At 42.9% G+C, this 22,068-nt stretch overlaps 1 protein-coding gene across 3 annotated transcripts in view; it reads left to right on the forward strand.

Annotated features, from left to right (window-relative positions):
- ARMC3 (armadillo repeat containing 3) overlaps positions 1-7,569 on the forward strand; it is a 63,200-nt gene extending 55,631 nt beyond the window's left edge. For all 3 annotated transcript variants that reach the window (XM_075746356.1, XM_075746357.1, XM_075746355.1), the window contains 3 exons: positions 1,433-1,630; positions 4,113-4,275; positions 5,786-7,569. In XM_075746356.1, the coding sequence (XP_075602471.1) occupies positions 1,433-1,630; positions 4,113-4,275; positions 5,786-5,995 (571 nt within the window). In that variant the 3' untranslated portion in view covers positions 5,996-7,569. The remainder of the gene's footprint in view (positions 1-1,432; positions 1,631-4,112; positions 4,276-5,785) is intronic.
- Positions 7,570-22,068: the final 14,499 nt, after the last annotated feature.

A 22,068-nucleotide genomic window follows, 5' to 3' on the forward strand; every position in this document is an offset into this window, starting at 1 on the left:
AAAAGTAGGTAGCTGTTTAATCTAGCTTTGTAAGGTCCTCTGGCTATAGTAAAATAGAATCACATTAGATAAAGAAAATTGTTTGTCTGCTTTTTCCAAGTATAAGTGTAATTAATAACCAGAACAGTTTATTTAAGAGGGTGGTGAATTTTCTATAATTTGAAGATTAAATCTTAATTGGTTATCCTTCTAAAAAAAATGTGCTTTATGAAATCTATGAAAAGGGCTTTTTGTGAATATGATAAATCTCAATAGGTAAAAGTTTGCAAAGTAGTCTGAAGACAAATTGCTTGAATTAGAACTGATAATAATATATGCCCTTCTGCTTTGTCCAATGCCTTCCATCTTAAGAGTGCTGTTCATTGTAAAAATTTAAGAATAATTTGAAAAGCATACAATAATGATAGCGTGCCCTGGAGCCATGTACTCTAGTGGTCCTTTATTTCTTTTTTTTTTCCTTCCAAGAATAGCAGAAGTATTATGGATTTTAACAAATAAGCCAGAACTGTTAAACAAAGGAAAGACATTTTGTCATATTTCACATTAAAATTGTTCAGGTCCTATGCTGAAAAAAGACATAATGCTTACAAAACACAAGTTCCATGTGCTCCCACAAATGAAAAAGCCTAAACTCTCTGATTGTATAGTTCTTAACGATACTTCTGGTAAGATACTGATTTTATAGTTGCTGCATAACTTGCGAAATGCGCAGTATTCTAGCTAAACAGAACAAACATTTCATTTGTACCTCTGCTAGATGCTTATGATGATGCCTGTTCAGGATCACAGTCACTTTTCAGATTCTGAACATTAGTGAAAAATGTAGCATGTACAATGAAAAAAGTCAGCAAAACCAGATCTCTTGTAAAATCTTCATCTGACAAACCCTGCTCTAGTTTGTATAATGCTTGAAGTATGTGGATTTGCAACTACAGAGACTACCGCCTGGCATGTCCTGTCAGGATTTCAGCCATGCTCTTGATACCATTTGTTCCTTTATTTGAAGTCCAGATCTCTATTGAGTGAAAACTCATGGGAGTTCTTGATATTTCATGCGTGACCAAATGCAACCAACCTGTAACAGTCTAAAAGTGTTTCCTATATACTCTCTAAAAACTTGTTATTATTATGTAGCTGTACGTAGGTAAGTGTCTTCATGTGTGGGAAAAGCATATCAGAGCCACAGACAAAATGAGAATTTACAGGAATATTAATATGGAGCTAGTGTCATTTGGTTCCTAACCATCTTCTGAGGGCATGTTCCACAAAAATTCTCTACTGCTTTGTAGATTTTGGACTATTCATTATCAAGAGAAAAGATTTCTCCTAAAATCAGTTTGTCTAATATGTCCTGTTGGAGAACTACTGTATTAGAATTTGGACTTTAGACATTACAGTATTCTAAATAAGTGTATATTGTTTTCTGTGTAAGAAAAGGGAAGGCGAAAAAAGAAGAGGAAAAAATGAAAGAAGTTACTGAGATTATGTCTAAAGTCCAGAATGAAATAAACCTAGAAAAGACACATTGGCTACCACCACCTGACTTCATTTTACTGGATTACATTAATGATGCTACCAAAACAATTCTACCACTGACTACTACTCGGGAACAGGTTGTGGCTCTTGCACAGTGAGTACCAAATTGTATTTCCATAAATAATGCAAATAAGTGGAATTGGTAAAATAACAGTTTTCTCATCTAAGGACCACTTTTCCAAATTTTTTATTTTTCCCACCCTTAATTTGAATCCAAATCAGCTTTGGTCCAGAATTTTGACATAATTTTAGATTTTTAAGCTTCTTGTTTCTAATTTTGTTGTAATTAGTTTATTTTTTTAAAATAAAATATCACTTGCAACAAAAGAGTACAAATTTCTCGTTTTGAAAATATTCATATGGACAATTTCATTTTTTTTCACATTTGTATATCTGTACTGGTCCTTTCCAATGAACACATCAGCTGCATATGGCATCTATATCATCATGGAACAGGAGAGACCCAGGTGCTGCAGAGCCTAAAAGCACAGGGTAAAACCCTAGCCTAATACTGAGACTGTTGCAATTTATATGCATCACGTCTGCTGTTTCTCGTACAATCTCTCTTGCCTAGTTGGTTTGGAAACCCCTTAGGACATAAACTCTCTTGTATTTTGTTTTCCTGTAGATCCAAAAGCACGAGACGTTTTTCTAGTGTGATTTTTAGATGCTACTGTAATTAACATCCTGATGATTTAATAAGTGCCAGAATATTGCAATGGTGCATGTACAGACTGTTGTTTTCAATGTGTGATTCATTAGTTACACTGACTACTCAGCCTGGGCACCAATCACTGTCATCTCCAAGCAGTGTGTCTGCTTTCATCTTCTCCTTAGTTTAACCTTTTCTATCATCTGAGCAGTTTCCTGGCTACCTCCTGAATCCGGAGAGTTTGGCGTCAGATCCCGCTGAGTCTCACAAAATTTGTTTCTTCTACTAACTCTCATTTTTAATGAAGTGGTCTAATGTCATATGAGGAATGACTTTTCTGTTGCTTGCAAAATTTGACAGGACAGATATTCATCCTTAAACTATCCAGCTGTGTATAAATCACGCTGCCTTCCTCAAGGTGGAATCCATAAAATGCTCTTTCAAATCCGTTCTTCAAACACACCAATGAAATACTTGCAGACACACAACCCAGTGAAACAATCACGGGAAATTTGAGGAGAATGTTTTCTGTGGGGATTTTTATGTGTACGTTCCATTTTAAGCGGCTGCCTGAATAGCGTGTGTTGAATAGGAAGAGGAGGAGGAGGCAGCTGCAGCAGCCCTGGGCAGCCCGGCAGCTTGAGCAGAATTCCCGCTGTGCTCACCGGGGAGGGAGCCGGCGTGGGTGAGGGAGCACGCAGTACTGCTGGCCGTCTCCTCTTAAACAAACGCAGCACGCCTTTGTGCGCACGCGAGAGTGGCACGCGTGTAAGCTCAAGAAGCTTTGCTCTCTTTATGGAGGGCTGGCTGTAGGTACAAGCAGCATTAGTGACTGCCTGGAGCCCCCCAGTTCTTCAGGTTCACCCACTAATTCCCAACTTCAAGATACCACATCTAGCCTGCGCAGTGCTAACCCCTGCGCCCATGCTCCTGCAAGCAGTCCCTCCTCAGGCCCCAGGTTTGGAGAAATGCGGCCTCAGCGGTTGCCTTGCACTCACTGTGAGCACAGAACCTGTTCACACTTACTGCAGAGGAGGTGATGCAGAGTTTTGCTCCCTGTCTGAAGCAGTGGCTTGTGATTCCCACGTCAGCTCTGCAACACCTTGTCCAGAGCGAGGGCCCTCGATAACACTTGCGCCTGTGACTGAGGACGCTTTTGGGGAAGAAGGGTCTTCACATGTGGGGGCCGCGCACAGGGGAGGTGAAGGTGTGTGAACGAGGAGGTAGGGACTTACAAATCAGAGCTTGATCCTGTGTGTGCACAGTCACCCAAAAGACATGCTTTTGGCAGTGTTTGCACAGATTGTGAGTTCTGATCTTCTGTTTCTTTGGCTGAGCCATTCTTGTTAACGGATAAACACATGCCCCTCACCCCCCAAATGCTGGCTTCAATATCAGCAAGCACACGTAGAAGTTGAAGTACCCTTTCTGGGTATTATTGCTTTCCTGTGTTGGGATCGTTGCCTGTGGCTTTATTTCTGTCATATGTATTCTCACACCTTTATTACTATTTGAAACAAATGAAAGGGCTAGGGATTGTAATACTTAGCTCACGTCATCTCTTAGCTGTAAAGGTGAACACTAGCTTCTGAACTACTTCCTCAGTAAGTAACTGCTACTGGGGTTTTTTCCTGAGGACTTTGTGCCTATACCAGACCTCTCCCGAATCTCTGCTGCCAGCTGTTGCACCTTGGTTTAGGTCTGTGACAAATGTGAATGACCTGTGTTATGGTTACCTGTATTTAACAGTGAGCATATTTAAACTACAAGTTACTAAATAAAATAACTAAAGCAAACATAGTGAGAGTATTAAAGTCTTATGTGTAATTCACTTATTACTTGTATACATTTCATTTTGCTATATTTTTGTGATAAATACAAAAGGAATTATAGATGTAATTGATCCCGGTATAAATTGGAACAGGTTTGTTGCAGACAAGATGGGTGGCCCAATTGAAAGAGACAAACTACATGACTTCAGCTGGGAACTTCACATAAGTGAAATAGAATTTGAACTGAAATGCAACGTTGTGCCTATCGGGAAAGTAAAAAAAGGGACGTTCTACCACAGGGCATTACTTTTCAAGGTACATTAACGTTTATTTTACAACATAACATCATTGATGTTAATTGGATATTATAAACTAAATTATACTTGCATCAGTATGATATTTATATTCATGTAAAATCTTTTTATACACTTAAGTAATTTTTCACTGGCAAAGTTGATTTCCCAGTGAATGAAAGCCAACATCGCATCTTCCTGTAAACATTTTTGTTGTCATTAAATTGTCTTAGGTGATATCAGCAGAATACTTGATAAATGGCAAAAAGCCAAAATATTTGATTGGGAGTCAAAACATTTTATATTTTCCGTAAACTGCAAAATATTGAATTATGCAGTTTCCTTTTTTTTTTCCATGCTGCAAATGTAAACTTGTTGGGACAATTTTTACTTGGTATCTATCCAGTATTCTGTGACAGGATATAACAGCTTTTATGTTCTAGTTTCTTAGACTGGGAAAATTAATTTCTTCTGTCTTTATGTGAAGATGTACTGGTGCAGCCTGCTTATCTGTCCTGTCCTTTTTCCTTGCCTGTTGAGGAGCTGAACTTTTCTCCTTCTTGGATGGAAAGGAAAAGAGAAGCGAGGGCCGAGCACATTGAGCGAGAAGGACCTAGGAAACAGTACAAAGGAGAAAGAACACAATCCTAAATTTATGGTGTCCATGGGGAAAGAAAGTTCCTGTCGCATTTTGTGGAGGTCTAAGGGCATGAATTAATTGTGCTGAAGCAGCACTGATGTTTTCTTACCCTCCCCTGTCCTAGGAAACCTTTGTAGGGATGGCTCATCTCTTTTAAAGCCACAGCAGCCTAAGCAATGGGTATCCTTGTCCGTTTGTAACAAGTTAGAAATCTTTCCTGATTTCATTCCTTCACAGCAGATGCATTCTGAGAAAGCAGTTTTGTAGCTGGAAACCATTACAGGTCTGTCAGTGATAGTGCAGCAGAGAGGAGAGGCAGGTGTTTCATCTAGCAGATGCTTGCCTCGCATTTCATTGCTTCCCACATTCGCGGGGCTGAAAAGCAAGGAGTGTGCTTTGGAGTGAAGCAGCAGTCCTAAACTTACACTGATAAAAATATTACATTTTTACAGTTAATATTTCATACTAGCTATATGTGTGCAACGTACCTACACCTCATTGCTTGCATAGACAGTTCTTCAAAATGTTATTCAGAAATAAGTCTTCCAACTAGAAAAAAACATTGCTGGGTACTGTGGGTGTTGCACTTCATTTGAGATCTGAAGGACTGGCTGATAAACAAATCTATCAGTGTCTGAAAAGAGGTAAAATGAGTATTTTTTCATGATGTGCGTAGAATATGGTAGAATAACATTTTAAACCCTACACTTTCTAAGCAGAACCAACAATAAAGATTGGGAGTTTGGAACACTTTAGAGATTTACAAAGTCTGTTTCAAGAAAGCTCTTGGCCTTTCACGTATTTGTTTTCAAGTGTCTCTTGGCCTTGCTGTGCATTGCACAAGCTACTTGTATTAACTGTGATGATTAACTCCTTTTCCTTTCCTTTTCAGGTGATAGCAGACAGAATTGGCATTGGCTGCAGCTTAGTTCGTGGCGAGTATAACAGAGCTTGGAATGAAGTTAAACTGGTTGATGAGTCTCCTCAAGGAATAGCTGGGCTTCTGCTCCCTCCTCAGGAGTATATTGTAGATCTAATGTTTGAGCCAGGCTTCTTGATGAAACAGGGAAGTGCAGAGGCAGATTGGTACAAACGCATTTAATCATCTTGACAAATTTCGCCAAAATAACTATTTTAAAGATGTTTGCAGTGCTAATATTTATAAGACATAAGGGGTTTCAGGTCCAGCTATCAAAAAGAAACATATATCTGGTATGTTGTCTTAAACATATTTTAGGTATCCAACTTCAATGCTTAGAAACTTTGTTAATTTTTTTGTTACTGTTTTAAGACTAAACTGTAAAACTACAGATTGAAATTTGGTAGATCAAGAATATTTGGTACATGTTAACATTATAATGCTTATTAAATAGGTTTAAATTATTTCCAAAATACAGTATAATCTTTTTTTCTTATGTTCCTTCAACTCCCATGCACATTTATAGGAATTATATCTCCATTAAACGAGAAAATATAACATCTGGTGAAATAACATGTCCCCTAAAAACAACAGCACAATTTCTTGTGTGAAATAACCCAAGAACTGAAAGTTAAAAGAACTACGATAACAGTATACTGCCAGCCTCTGTAGAAAACATCCCATTTATATTTCTTGGAACTTGGCAGAGTTAATAATTATGGATAATAACATACTCTGGATGAAAGTAAATACTGTTTGTCCTGGCACAGAGAAGACAGATGATTGATAAGTTATTGCTTGCAATCTCCCTTTAAATTTTTCATTTTTCACTGGAAGATAAAATGGACTCTGAGAAGGCAGCAGTTTTAGACAGGGAATTTGTATTTCTTGCAGCCTTTGGTAGCGTAGTGCTGCTGAAGTGTGGTGGTGCATGTAAGACAGATAAAACACTGGCTAGAACACTCTCTAATAAACACTTTCAGGAATGTACTGAAGCAGAAGATTTCAGGGAGCATCACTATCAAGTGAGCTTATTGTAGAAAACTGAGCAAAAGTCCTGTACAGAACTTAGGCCAATGCAGACAACATGGTGTAAAACTGAATTTCATAAGACCAGAACGCCAACAGGGCATTTACTTCCTGCCCACCAGAAATGTGATAAAGAAATTTGGGACCTGTTTTCTTTTAGTTTTAGTCTGCTTTGGTTTGAGGACGTTTATATCTTTTGTATTCATTACTGCTCATGAGCAGGATCCCACCACTCCCCCTCCTTCCTCCTCTGACATGCAGCATGATTTTCTGGTAGCCCTTTGGGGAACACTTTATCTTTCTGTTGTAAATTCACTTATATGGCCTCATGTTCATTTTTTTACCTTATGTTCAGCAGTACTCTAGCCATCAGAATGAAAAAGAACTCTGGAAACAAAATGCATGATACACTGGCAGAACTGAGCGGAAGGTGAGAATGTTTCTTATCATGCTATGGAGCAGGCAGGGGACTGATGACAAGTGATATGCTGTCACTGACAGGAATGACTGGATGTAGATCCTGCAACTTTGAAAGTGTACCAAATGGAAGTAAAATAAAAATTAATTTCTTCTAGTTACATTTTGTATAGTTTTCCTACATTAGAATTTCACTATTTTGTATTGGAACCATAATGTTAAAGTGTCACTTAGTCTGTTTGAGAAGGTCTTGAAAAAAAAGTAATTTCTGTTGTTTCTAATAAAAGTAAATATATAAAAAAACAACAAAATGTAAGTTTTTAAAAACAAAATTTGGGAAACTTCTATTCTAGACATAAAAGGTTACTTTACATAAAATGATTAGCTAAACAAATGAAAAAAATACTGCACTTGTATAATGCAGACTTTGATGAAACAAAAATGTTGGATAGAGGTTGTTTTACGTCCTTCACAATTGTTAGCTTTGTGTTAGCTGAGTTCTGTCACTTCAAAATTGTAATGCACTTGGGTGTCAGAAATGAGATCTAAGTGGAATATAAACACTTAAATCCCAAATTGCATTTTGAAATCTGCAGTTCAGTTGTCAAGTCAGTCAAGAGATGCCACGCTTTTAAGTTAAGAATTCCCCCCAGCCTTGCTAAGAGCAGCCCTGCTCACATTTGTTCCAGATCTGAATCAGAAAACAAAATGTTCAAAAGTTTCTTCAGGCTCAGCTGGGTAAAAATTCCCAGGACATGCCCAGCACGTACCATTTGGCTTGGGCCATGCCTGAGTGAAGTCATCTCCTACCTTCTTTTAAAAAGCAGATGGGGAAGTACCTCCTGTTTCCTTTTACGTAATAGTTCAGTGGGCAGATTAGATCAGTCAGTCTGGACATAGGAGTCAGGCTTGATGACTAAACATGAGCAAAACACTCTGCAGCTACCTAATGCTAGGATGTATTCTAGGCACTAACTGCTCTTCATGCCTCTTTTTGAAAGTCTGCTATCATGTAGAAAAGAACGCATGATTAATAGGCTATAAAAACTGAAAAGTTGAGCAACATCTTCAGCCTAAGATTGGGGGAACAATTAGGTTTTTCCTTTGGGAAAAGAGTCTGGGTGTCCAGTGCCCATTGCCAGACATGTTCTTCTAGTTTACTGAGTGTCTGCTGTAAGATGTAGAAACCGTACCCTACGTAGAACAACACCCTCCTAGATAGGTGCTCTCCTGCAAGGCGAAAAGCCCTCTTAAGAAAAGAGAGGAACTGAAACGAGGTTCATTCCTCCGGAGCTGTAACCACTGGGCAGTTACACAAAAGTAGGCATGGTGGCCAGTAGCTGTGCAGAATGAAAACTAAATGAGATGTGCTCAGCTTCTTGAAAGACAGGGTATGTAGGTGATTATCCCAGGACAGCGATGCGGACTGTAGATCCTGATTTGAAAGAAACACGTCTAAGTCATCCTTACTTACTGTGCTTCTGAGAGAAGCGAGCATGGAGGCACTGTAGGTCTTGGTTCCTCCTGTTTGCTGGAACCACCCAACTTCCTACTGACTGTGCTGAACTTAGGCAGTGCCCTGCTCAGCTTGCTGCTTCCTGCAGGGTCTGTTCCAAGGCATCTGGGACCGACACACTGCGCATGCATGCGTACCCACCCGCCCCTGCCATTCATTTTCATAAAAAAGGATTTTGGTTTTGATTTGGCTTTGAAAAACACAATGCTTGGTATATAGCACATCTGCATATCAAGAAACACAAAATTGGACTGTGTTGATGAAAGGTCAGGCATGATTTCTGCTTTTTCTAATGAGTGTGAACCAGCAAAGCAGCAGACCAAAATTGGTGGCGCTGTCAATGTGGGTTCAAGTTGCACTAGAGATTTGGGTATGAGAGTCTAACGCTTTGACCCTGCACACTTCTCTGTCTTTGCTTGTTCTGTGTGTGCCGGGACCATTGTGGCTAAGGGGATTCTAAGTGGATAATTCCAGGCTTTTCAGACCAGTTTTTGGCAGAGACTCAGTTCCGAGGGGTGCTTCTGGTTAACACCTTGCTGCAGAAATGGATTCTTCTGGTTTTCCCCAAGCAGGTGCAGAGGCAGTACGGATTGCTGGCAGCAGCGGTACCAGCACTTCCATGCTTCCCTTCTGTGGCCCTTGATCCCTGAGTAGGAGCACTGAGGTTAACTTACACTTGTTTTATTGTTATGCTGGCAGGGAACAACTGCTGTGTAGTGGATAGAATTAACGGATTTCAAATAGTTTCTGATTACTCAGTGCTAAACTGCAGCAATGGCCGAACGTCACCCCTCAAACTGTGTACTCCCTTCAATAGTAGAAACTGAAATGAACTCTTCCTCCAGTAAATCTCTGTTGCTGATTAACCCTGGATCTTGAGAAGAAATCAAGACTGTTAGAGCAAAATAGGTGTTCTTTTCAGATCCAAGAGGAACTTTTATTCTGTTATTTTTGATATCAAACTTGGCTTTAGGCAAAAAAAAACCCAAAAATTATTTTGTTAGTAAATACAAGTTTTGAATGGTGACATATTATTTCATCCATAGCCTCTTCACGTGAATCTGCATCTCTTCTACCACGTGATTCATTTCTCCATAAATCCAGCTCATTAACAACACCTAGTGTCAAAATGGAGACTATGCAGAGGCAGTAGACATTTCCTGGCTAACGTGCCAACTTAGTTAAGATAGAAGAGTGCATTAATACATTTATTATATTCATAGCTCTCTTGCTGGTTTATACAAGAGTCTTCTCCCCAACAACTCATTGGCAGTACCTCTTTTCCTTCAGATGGCTGAAATTAAGCAAAAAAAAAAAAAAAAATCCCTGTATAATTCAAAGCCTGAAGACAGCATATGCCATCCCAGTGAAGTAGAAGAAAGCATAAGGATGGATGTCCAGGGTCAAGCAAAGAGTCTGTCCAAACAAGTAGCCCATCTCCAGCAGTGGTTGATGTAGAAAAGGTGAAGAACATGGCAGAAATACATTTCTACATTTCCAGAATACATATATCTCCTAGTTTTTGTAGTAGAAGAGACAGTGCACATTCATTTCCTACTTTGCTTCGCTATAAGGCTTGTGTTCTTATGGGTCTCCATCCTATCTTCTCTCAGTAAACTCTTCCCTAAGTATACTTACATGCAGGGTATATTTAATCACTTCTTGTGTGGCCTCCCACCCATACCTTTGGTCATTGTCCTGTTCCTTACTTGTCTCTCTTTTAGTTTTACTGCATTTTTAGAGGTGAGATGTCCATACAATATCAAAGAATTTGTGATGTATTCTTTTTTTTTTTCCCCTAATAGCTCCTAATATCCATTTACAATTGACAATTACTGAACACTTAGCTACATGATTTCCTAGAACGAAGTGATGTGGAGGAGGAAGTGTAGCTCATTTCGAGAATCTTACTGTGCAAAGTCTAATAAGGTGTCTTTAAAGTTCTGCAGATTAGCTGCAAAGTCAGTGGTTACAGTGGGAAGCCTAACCTGTATTGATATCGTAGATCTCAGGATGCTCTGCATAGCTCTGTATAGCTCCGTGGTCTTCCTGAACCCTAACATCAGTCAAGGTTTCCTTATGATTCCATGACAGATAACTCCACTGCCGTGCAATAGGTGAACAAGCAGGAGATACCAAATTGACTCATCACCATGGAAAAAAAAGAAGAAGGTTGTCTCTGGAAAGTGTATGCTCAGTATGACATAGCGGTTCATCCTCCAGACCTTCAAAATACACAATTTCCTTATGCAATGAAGGATTTGGCCATTATGCTTTTGTGCCATCCTGAGTTGCTAAACGCAACAGTAACTGACAGCTCTTATGCTTCACTAGGTAGAAGGTCCAAATTTCCAGGAGGTGCCTTTTTGACTCCATGGACTTCGCCCATTTCCTGAGTATGCTCTGTTACTTCTGATCTTAGAGGAAGACAAAGGAAGACACACCAGAGAAAGAGTCAGAAGAACAGGATGTATCCAATAAAGACAAGTCCAGAGTTCATGACTTAGGAAATAATAATAAATACACAGCTCTTATACCTCTGGTATCTTCCTTGATTAACTAGAAGAATACATTCTCCAAGTTTCACTCCTTCATTCCCATGTTTTCATTCCCATGGTGTGAGGACTAACTACCTAGCCAGAATGGGAAAAAGAGCCTGTCACAGTAATCTTGGTTTATAGGGTGCCACAAGCTCCCGAAGGTGTTCGCCAGTTACTATTCCTTCTCTGCCCTCAGAAGTTGGTTGTGAAAAGTGGGTTTCTAATCCTGTGCCGGAGTTGTTGGTGCTACAGAGCTTCGAGTGGCAGGACAGAGGTTTAGTGGCAGCTCTGTCTAAAAACTCAAGTTTCGTTGATATATGAAAATGAGCAGTCAGTAGAGTCACGTTTATTGATTTAGTCATTCAGATCAATTGATTTTGTACTACAAAGGTTTTCATTCTTCATAAGCCATTTTTTCCCCATAACAAGGTACCACCACGGGACAGCTACAGCCAGCAGGGAGGTGACGGTTCACGTTTGGGCCCCTGGGCTATTTGGTACTGGAGCATGAGACGTTGGCTAAAAATTCCTGTTATAACGATCAATTGTCAGGGCCCCAAGTGAAGCAACAGGCCTCAATGTCCCTGACCCACCTTGCCTGGGACCACCCCCACCACCCCTGCCTGTTTCAGGCCAGCCTCAGGGCCACCAGCCCCTGCCCTGGCGATGCAGGGTACAAACAAGTAACAGCGCAGCCTGTTCGGTGACAGCCGTCCCAGAGGAACAAGGCGCAAATCGAAATGACAGCCTCTGCGGAGGGCGAAATGTTACTTGTGTCAACCACACGTAACAGGAAGAACCACGCTCGCATCCAGTCTGTGTGCCCATTAGTATTTATCCTCATCATCTTAATAATGACCTCTCATGTCATGGGGTGGGTCTTTTTGACAATTGAGTTGAACTAGTGAAAAGATTTGGTATCCTTTATCCTTAAAAAAAAACAACCCAAAACACTGCTGACTGGTAAGAGCTGGGGTGTCCCGTCCCGAAACACTGGGCAGTGCAGCCCCCCCCCCCCCCGCAGGTGCCGGTGCAGCCCGACACCCAGGCACCTGCTGCAGCTCAGTCCAGCCACTGCAACCAGGCCAGCAGGGACCCAGGAAAGCACAACGCTTGCTGAAAACCATAGTTCTGAGACAATCAAGATGCATTCAAAAAGTTATTATTGATAGAATAAAAGCGCCATTGAAGATGACCAGCAAGCTATACATGATCCTTGCCTGTGTAACAGCATCGTCTTGCTGTCAACCTGCTCTGTACATCCTTTCCTTCACATTCCCTCCTTTCCGTTTCTACTTTCTCTTTGCATCTTCTCTCAAGGACTTTTCCACACGCAGAAGCACAAGCGTAGCAGCGCACATCAGCGCACGTGACCTGAAAGACCTGCGTTGGCTGGAGGTGTGTTCACCCCGTGTTCCTGCATGTTTGTGGTCTACACGTTAAGGCACGTCTGTCCAACAAGCCATACTGGGGGGGGACGTGTCTGGGGATGCTGGGAGCTGCTCCAGGGCCGAAATGAAACGCCCCCAGGCCAGCCCCCTGCCCTGGAGCAGCCAGGTGATCCACTACCAGCACTGGGATAGCGTGCGGGGCACGCGGGCGCTGCTCAGGGTTGCGAGGCTGAACTCAGACCGACCTCCTGCTGCATGGACCCGCTGCCGTGCGGGGAGGTGAGGGCGGGTGCTCAGGCTCCGGGCTGCTGGACGGGGAAGGCATCCGTGCTGCCGTTGCTGGGATTTGGCTGCTCTGGAGCAGAACGAAGTCACTTGCAAAGTGGTTTCATCTTTTTGCCACAGGGAAGAAAACACACTGATAAACATCAGTTTGGTTGTGGGCTAGGGTGGTTATGAACCACAGGCGTTGCTTTGCAGGAAAAAATCCCCAAATCTGTGGCCAGTCTCTCCTCAACAAACTTTGCTGGTAGTGCAGCAGTGGGAAAACCCTTACCATACCTTGACAAAACTCATCTTTTTTGCCCATGTGAACTACTTCCCTGAGCTACGGAAGCTAAAAAAGAGCTCTTTCAACGCCGTACATTGGATCTACATGAGGCACTGGACATCTGCAGCCCTGCGGGCCAGAGGGATGCCGCCCAAACGCTGAGAAGTGGGGCTGGCCATGCAGTGAGCTCGGCGGCAGGACTGTGCCTGCGGAGGGATGGCAGAGGTGGGAATCAGTGGTCAGCTAAAAGATGTTAAAACTCCTGAGTGCTGATCAACACATCCAAAACACCACGAAGCACTACACAGAGATGAAAAGATGTAATACAGCACAGACAACGCATGGACCAACACCTGCTGGCACACCCAGCAAGCAAACCCTCTACCACCACAGCTGTGCCGAGGTATCTCCTCTCCTCCCAGGCAGCTGCACCTCTCCCCAGATGGCACGGAGGGAAACGACCAAAGGATTCCGCTCCAGCATTTGGCCCCGGGCTTTGCAGTGCAGCTGTGTGGATTTGGGGCATGATTTGTTCACACCCTTTACCAGTACAGCTATTGCAGCAGAACTTTGCAGATAAATTAACAGCTCTTTAGCCCTCTTAATAAGCTAATTATTCTTCTATTATACAAACACTGGCTCTGACACTGAAATATTGGAATGACCTTATCCGGCCTTTCTTGTCCACTATCACCTGGACAGAATTTATATTTCAGGTATGAGTAGAGTACGTGCAGGAATAACAGAAACACAGAGGGAGAGACATATGCCCATATGTGTCTTCGACCTATAAAAATGTTATTTGTAGGACATGGAAGAAATGAGTGTATTGGAGACACAATGAGCTAGTAAAAGCTTTTCTCTCATTAAGGAGTGAGCTTATTTGCATGCTAATGAACCAGCTTGTTCTTCCAGCTCATTGATGTTTCGCTGGCATGCTGAGATGTCATCTATGGAAACCATGTGCAAAGCATAATTGAAGCCAGCTCTTGCCTGAAGTTGGATGAATGTTGGGGGAAATATAGCAAGATGAGAAACCCAGTCATACCAAAGCAGGCAGCAGATCCTGTCACTCGTGCGGCCCTTTGCCCAGGCTATACTCACAGACTTACCCGCTGTTTACAACCAGCTCTCCTCATTCTAGTCCCACCTACCAAGTGAGCACAGCAGAGGGTTTCTTTGACCCTGTCTTCTAGCAAGCCTAACGCTTGGTCTGTGCAAGATGACCTTGCCTGTTTTAGACTGAGAGACAAAAAAGGCTCTTCAGTGAAAGACTCTTCCAGAAAGTGCAGCACCATTAAGTTTTGCGTGGAGGTCTACTTGTGAGCAAACCTTTTCCAGTCTACATAAAGCTTTAGAGCTGTTCACTGCTGTTTCTCACTCCCTCATCCACGCTGCATAAAACTGCCAAAAATAACAAACTCCTCCGTGGACTCCATAGTGTGTAACATCTTTCCCTTCTGTGCCAGCGTTGTGTAAGTTTGCTTTAAAACATGATGCTGACTTCTTGTGGACCAGAAACCGCTCCAAAACCAGTTCACCCTTCTGTTGTAAGAAAGGTGAAACCACCCAACCAGACACCTCAGCACACGCTGGTCCCACATCTAAATTACGACAGTGTTCCCCGTTTCTTTGTTATTGTCCTCTCTTGCTGTTTCCAGGAGATTGTCACTGTTTCTGATATTCATCTCTTGTGTTTTCTAACCTACAACCTTCTACAGATCAGCAGTGCTTCCTAGTTGTAAGAAGGATTTGGAAAAAAACCCCACACCACAGCATGGTTTTAATTCCTTTCTAATATAAACTTCTCTAAACAAGATGCTTTTAGTGACACTTTGAAAGAAGATTCCTTAAGGCCAGGTGTCAAAAAGATATTCAAGTGTCAAAAGGCTTTTCAAAATGTCACATCAGTAGTTTTAATTGGCATTAGGAAACAAATTATGAAAGGGTGGAGGTCTGCTCAGTGTCCTAAGATGTGAGAGATTTTGGTAAAGGTATCTGATTTCCAAAGTTGGAAAATTAGAGTATTCTCTGACAAATGGGCACTCTTAAGACACAGTTTATCTGTGGTAGATCATACAGACAAATCATGTGCTGTGAGTGCCAATTCCTTTTCATTGCACTATATTTGCTGTAGACTTCTAATGTAAGTGAGTTTAATCCTAGATCCACCTGCTATTAACAGGAGCTGCAGTACCAAAACAAGAGCTAGGTGATAAAGGCTGGCCCTTAGGTATAAATATACGAAAAAAAGTCAGGGGCCAGAAGACCAAACATTGGATGAGCTTAGAGCTATTCAGGTATTAAATTCCTTCAGGAATTCCCAACGACAAGACAGCTAAGTATCAGAAATTAACAGGGACCGGGACTTTGCAGCACTGCGCCAATTGTTGTGTTGGGTGTGAGCACCTCACGGCAGTTTCTGCAAGCCAAGCGCTGCGTAGCACGTGGTATGCTTCTAAAATAGAAATAACGTGCAATGCAGGGTGAGTTCAGGATGCAGTGTTACGTGTGCCAAGGAGCACGCTGCTCCGTCGGTCGGGGTGCTGCCTTCAGAGCAAAACGCCTGGTCAGAAATCTGCAGTTATTTACACAAGGATTAGTCTGTAGCTTTTGTTATCATGGGATAAAGGAGGGATAAGAAAGGGGCCACCACCGATTTAGTGTGTTGTTGCCACTTGCCGTGTATTTGCTGAACTACAGAAATACAGTAGCAAACAGGAGCGCAGAGTTCAGTCAGGTCTGTGCTCGGTTTTGGTACTGAAATGCCGCTGAACATTCGGTATGCTGGGAAGGTATCTTTGCTTGCCACTCAAAAATTAAAGCAATCCATGCTAATGAACATGCTAGCAATGCCTGAACTACCAGTGTTTTCCCCTGCTAGATAAATGGCAGTATGGTGTGGAAACAAGAGGTCTGTGTAAAACCTAGAGCCTACTCTGACCCTTTCTACCCTCTTCCTCCACAGCAAATATGGATCAAAACGCTTACAGCAGCAGCATCGGCTCGGTACACTCTGTCTTTTAAAAGGCTCCTAACCTAAAGTTCCCACAGAGGTAGTTGTCCCTGCAGATCTGGCCGGTCCTGCTATCACCTGAGGCTGGAGTAGAAGTTTTTGCTCAGCCCAGAGTTGGTGAGATGGGCCCTGGACAGGAACCCCCAACTCCTGTTCCTGTGGGAGTGGGGAGTGCGGGGCCAGACCCCCACCGGGCACTCCATTTTCATGAAATGGAAAACCAGCTCATGTCTTGAGGACAGAATGCTAATTTTTCCAACAGGTAACTGGTGAGCGTGCTGGAGACCAGGGATTATAACCAAATCTTGAAGTACTGCTGAAGGAATGAGTTTAAGGCAGGCAAATCACAAGAGGCAGAGCAGAACTGCATACTATAAGCCTGTGAATCCCTCAGGCAATTTTTTTGAATTAAAGTGGTCTTTTGCACTGCTTTCACCTTATTACACGTTTCTTAATTCTCAAAGAACATATGCATTTGAGAAAATCACTATCTGCTTTTAGATAACTGGAGAAAAAAAAACCAACACCCCCCCCAAAGCCTCCAAAAACCCAGATGCCAAATTCATTTTGAGATATTTCCCCCCTCCACTATCCACCCACTTTGCCAACAGTCCTGTTCATTACTCTGTAATCCTTCCCCACGTGAAACCCAGGCGAGTCCAGCCTCCCTGTCCAGCCACGAGGCAGGTATCTCTTGCAGGCAGCCGCGTGTTTGAGTGCCCCATCAAACTCCCCCGCAAGCCGGGTCTCAGCCCTTAGGGCTGCCGAAAGCTCTGCCAGAGCTGCTGCAGACCCAGGGCACAACGCTGCACGCTGGGAAGAGGTGCTGGTGGCAGGAGGATGTACCCCATAAAAATACGGAGGACCAAGATACTACTTCTTAGCCCTTTAACTTAACTTGTTCAGTTGCATCCATTTTCTAGTATAAGACTTCCAGAGGATGGACGCTGCCAGGAGTCCTCACCCACACAACACGAGTGAGTCGGGACTTGAACTCCCAGCTAAACCATTGCCACCGCTGCTGGCTCGGACAGTGGCAGTACAAAAGAACTTAAGTTTCTTCGTAGGAAGCAGGGCGCACACACTCAGCCCCCTGCTTTCTGCCTAGCTTCTAAAGCAAGAGCATTGCAGTGAAGACGAGTTTCCAGCACAAAACCAGCGGGCAATGCTACCAGACACGCCTGCATCACAGCAAATTCAGATGGAGGAAATGCAGAGTTTGGGGGGGCGGGGATTTTAAGGAGCATGATTTTGTGCTTCCCCTGATTAGAAAATGCATTAAAAATAAATCTTTTGGGGCTTCATGTAAGAGAGAAGGACAGAAGGTTTATAACTGTCCTTATGTGAATCCCAAATTTAAAAATACATCTAAGATGAATGAGCGGGAATAAAACCTGTTGTGGTGAGCCTGCTCCTCAGGAATTCCCATTTGCTGGGAAAGAGGCAAACCCTGCTATCAGGGAAGTCAGCCTATTGAAGGGAGAGCAATTTCCCCCAATCGGAGTGTGAAGCATGACATACCCTACTCTTAAATCATTTATATTTTACTTTTTTATGATGCAATTGTGAATTAGCTTTTTCTGCATTTGTAATTAGAGCATAGAACAGATGGTCAGGGCTTAGTTCAGGGTGATAAATCCATTAAGATAACCTACAGAAAGCTGCTGTTACAGTGGTTGCTGCCAAAGAACTGTTCATTCAATGCTTTGTTCAGGCTTTGGGTACTGGATGGAAGAAGAACCATCCCAGTTCTCCATTACCTTGAGGTACAGGGGATAGGAAATCACATACGAGTTTGGGGAATGTATTACTACTGTCTATGTGGCTCAAGAAACTTGGATGGTATGATATAGGGGATGCACGGGGGAATCCAGGGAAATAGCCTGGAGTTGTTGCTTCCCAACAGCTGCCCCTGCAGATACACTCACTCCCCCCCAGAATGGATGAAATTTAGCTGAACAGGTGGCCTGATTGCTGAGTAGTTTTATATCAAGGAGCAATTGCAAAATATCCATTTCGCTTTGAATTCATGTCTTCATTCATTTTGCAAGAAATTTCTCAAAGCGTTTAGAATCCTAGAATAATTTATGTTGGACAGGACCGATGGAGGGCATTTGGTCTAGTCCAATTCAAAGCATTGGTCACAGTGGACCAAACCTGTAAGTCCCTTCCAACTGGAACTATTCTATTCTATTCTATTCTATTCTATTCTATTCTATTCTATTCTATTCTATTCTATTCAAATTCCATCCTTAGACTCCAGCAGAAGGCTCTTGCTTAAGCTAGTCCACAAATATGACCTCTTTTTTTCTAACAGAAATCAGAATAATTAGGTATCCTACAGCTTATGATTAGCAAAAAGAGATATAAAACCATAAAGCAAACAGGGCTAGAAGTTGTGTATTTATTATTTCTGACAATGTCTTTGACCCGAATCACATCAGGCTACTCTACAAATGAATCTCAGCAGAATCTGTGGATCAGCTTCAGGGAGGTTCAGATCTGCGTTCAGTCTCTCTCAGCCTCTGGAAACCAGCAATACCCTTTTCCAAGATGCTTTGGCACTTCTCCCACTAATAATTTTTGCTGAAATCTCTTTCCATCATTGGGATTCAGCTCTGGAGAATTACCACATATCTTTGGATAGCATTTCCACGTGGAAACAGTATCTCCATATGCCAGGAGCTCAGTTCCATCACATCTGCGCGGCTAGAAGCTAGCTGTGGAGTTGTATCAAGTCTGTTAGAGGAGAGGGAAGACTCTGCTGAGGAAGGAATCGTCCTGCAATCATCTCCTACAAAAGCAATGAGGATTTCTGCAGGGAAAATGGAGCCTGCCACAGATACAACCTACCCACCAAAGTGGTCGTGCCGGTCCCCTTTCTTCATTCTCCGAGGACCTGGGCACACAGTACCAAGACATATGACAGGTCCAAGCCAAATTCTTGTATGCTGAGCTCCCGTACGTGTCAACAGGAATGCCCCATAGGAGAGGACATACGTTAGGTATGACAAAATAAGCAGAGGGAAACTAATTGCATACAAATGCATATAAACCAAAAATACCACTATTTCAGTGTTTTCTTCTGTACATAGTAACATCAAGAGGCTTTATTAACAAAAGCCGCTTAAGCAGAGGTTTGAATTTGAACATGGTTCATTTGATTTCCGCACCTCGCCGCTTCCTGGCTGACTGCTCGGTATCTGCCAGCGTAGGCATTATGTGATGCTCTGCTTGTCCCCAAAGCTGTCAGTCAAGACAGAGCCTGGGCTGGGAAATGGTTAGGACCCAAAGAAGTTTTAGCAGGATAGTCTGGACTGTGACCGCTTCCCTCCTACTCTCGCCTTCACCCGCCTACACACATGCTGCTGCTGCTGCCTCGGCACAGAGGAACGCTACAGGAGGAGCTGAGGAGCTTCTCCCCCATCTACACACATCTAATGAGACATTGTGCTTTTGATGAGTGACCCTTCCCTGGATGCAGCTTCTGTATGTGCTGGTCAGGCGACATTTTTAACAATAAACCTGCTGAATTACAATTCAGGGAGAATTTACTTGAAAATTTACATAATGGAGCTAAGGGAGACTTTTAACTGCTTCCCCTTGTGCATAAAGGAGAAAAAAAGGAGGAAAATTAAGTAACAGCCTAATTGGCTTTTCTAACAGTCTATGGGGAGAAACCCAGGCCTGTTTTCTGCCTAGCTACGAAGCTTGGTATGTGCTGTAACCATGGGAGGCAATATTACAGGCATGACAGGACAATGATTTGGTTCTTCAGCACTGGAGATCTGAAAAATGAAATACCTCCAGCCAGGGGGGTTGTTTTCCACTTGAGGAAGACCTGTTATGCAGGGGAAAATGGAGGATCTGCCCTGCCGGTGGACCACCTCAAACATGGATCGTGGGTGTTGGCATGAAGGGGATCTGCCTCGTCCACCACTGCGCTCATTTTAATCAAGAAGCGGCTTGCAATAAACTGGATAACAGAGAGGATGAGGAGGCTAGGGCGGAGGAGCCTAATGCTTTCTGCTCCCGTGGCTCCCTGGGGTGCAGAGCCCAGGCGCCCGCTCCTCTCCTCCAGAGCCCAAGGAAGATGGCACAGCAAGGGACCTGTGCTGGTTCAGTTCCCACTGCCTCAAAATTGCTGCATTTTGGGATAGTATCAGTAACAGAGAGCTGCAAGGAAGATATTGACGGTTCATTTTTTTATTGAATTTTGTCTTTAAAAAAAGCACCAGTTAAATCAATGTCAATTACATTAAAACATGCAAGTTTCAAGACTGATCACTTTATCTCACCGTCTTTCACTTCCCAGATACTTCAGGGAGAACTCCATTGATTACCTGTCCTCCTCACCTTGCCTGAGACCAAGGCCAGGAATGGGAGGAGAATGCCTCTCTGCCACAGTTTAACTGGGGACAGCGGCGCTGAGCCCTGAGCAACCGCACTGCCTGCCAGCACGTCCCAGCCCTAAGCCGTTTGCCAGAACTGGGGGACTGTCAAATTGGGTCTCTCACATCCAAAGGCTCCCTAACATGTTCCAGTTCCCTCCTAAACCGTGCCCAAATGACTGGTAGAAGATGCCATAGGGATAAGCTAGATGGGATTTGGAAAGATCTTTCTTTGATCTTCACCTCCCAAAATGGCTGCACATGGGAAAATGTTGTCCTGCCTACAGCATAGATGCTGCCCTCTGCCAGCACCGCGAGCCCTGGCGAAGCCTTCTCCTCCATGCCCAGCAGCGCTGCCCTCCTATCATCCTGGATCATGGTCCTAAGGATTCACAAGCATCACATCTCCAGGATCCCTGGCAGTGTTCGAGGCCAGGTTGGATGGGGCTTCAGGCAACCTGGTCTAGTGGAGGGTGTCCCTGCCCATGGCAGGGGGGTTGGAACTAGATGGTCTTTGAGGTCTTTTCCAACCCAAACCATTCTATGGTTCTGTGATTCTATGATTTTTATCAAGGTACTCCGGCTTCACTCCACTATGTGTTATTATATAGGACAAAGCCATTAATCAACTGTGTGTCCCCCTCTCCCTTCCTGCTGCAGACAGTGAATGCGATCATCTACGAGCCTTGCTGCAATCCGTCTTTTGGTGCGTGGCTTCATGGATCTGAGCAGAGGATTTGATTACAGCCATGGTACCAATCATATGCTGTGTTGGATGTCCTCGGCTGCCGTTGAACTCACCATCTTAGACACGAGGATGGTTCAATAAAAAAGGTGTGTTTACACAAGACTGATCACACAACACAATTTTTTAGCTTTGATTTAAAAATTAGGCTAGAAGAATTAGACTATAATAACATTTTGTCTTAAACACCATTATTAGCTTTGTTATCTGATGCAATCAAAACAGTTCTTTCCATGTCATTCAGTAATGATGAACTAATTCCAAATCAGAAATGGAGCTATTGGAAAAAAAACCCAAACAGATAACAGCATTAAGGCTTAACCTGGCAAACTGACTTGTGTTTAGGTCTACCTTTTAAGGACAGGTCAAATTAAAATATGGGTCCTATTACAGGTATATTTGTAGGGCAAGTCAAAGCAGCTGTGACTGCAAATCACACCACATAAACTAGTACCCACTTAGCACATTGCCTTTGCAATTACTTGATCAATACAACTAAGAGCAATACCTATAACATGCATTTGACAGCACTTTTGCATGCAAATACCAGACTTGTTGTCCTTAAAAGCAACCTGCAATGGCTTCAAGCAAATGCCTCTACAGGAGGCAATTTTTAAGCCGATTTCTTTGCCTCTCGGTAAGAAGTGATTGAAACCTTTAC

This window comes from Balearica regulorum, chromosome 2, assembly GCF_011004875.1.
Source record: "Balearica regulorum gibbericeps isolate bBalReg1 chromosome 2, bBalReg1.pri, whole genome shotgun sequence".
Classification (NCBI taxonomy): domain Eukaryota; kingdom Metazoa; phylum Chordata; class Aves; order Gruiformes; family Gruidae; genus Balearica; species Balearica regulorum.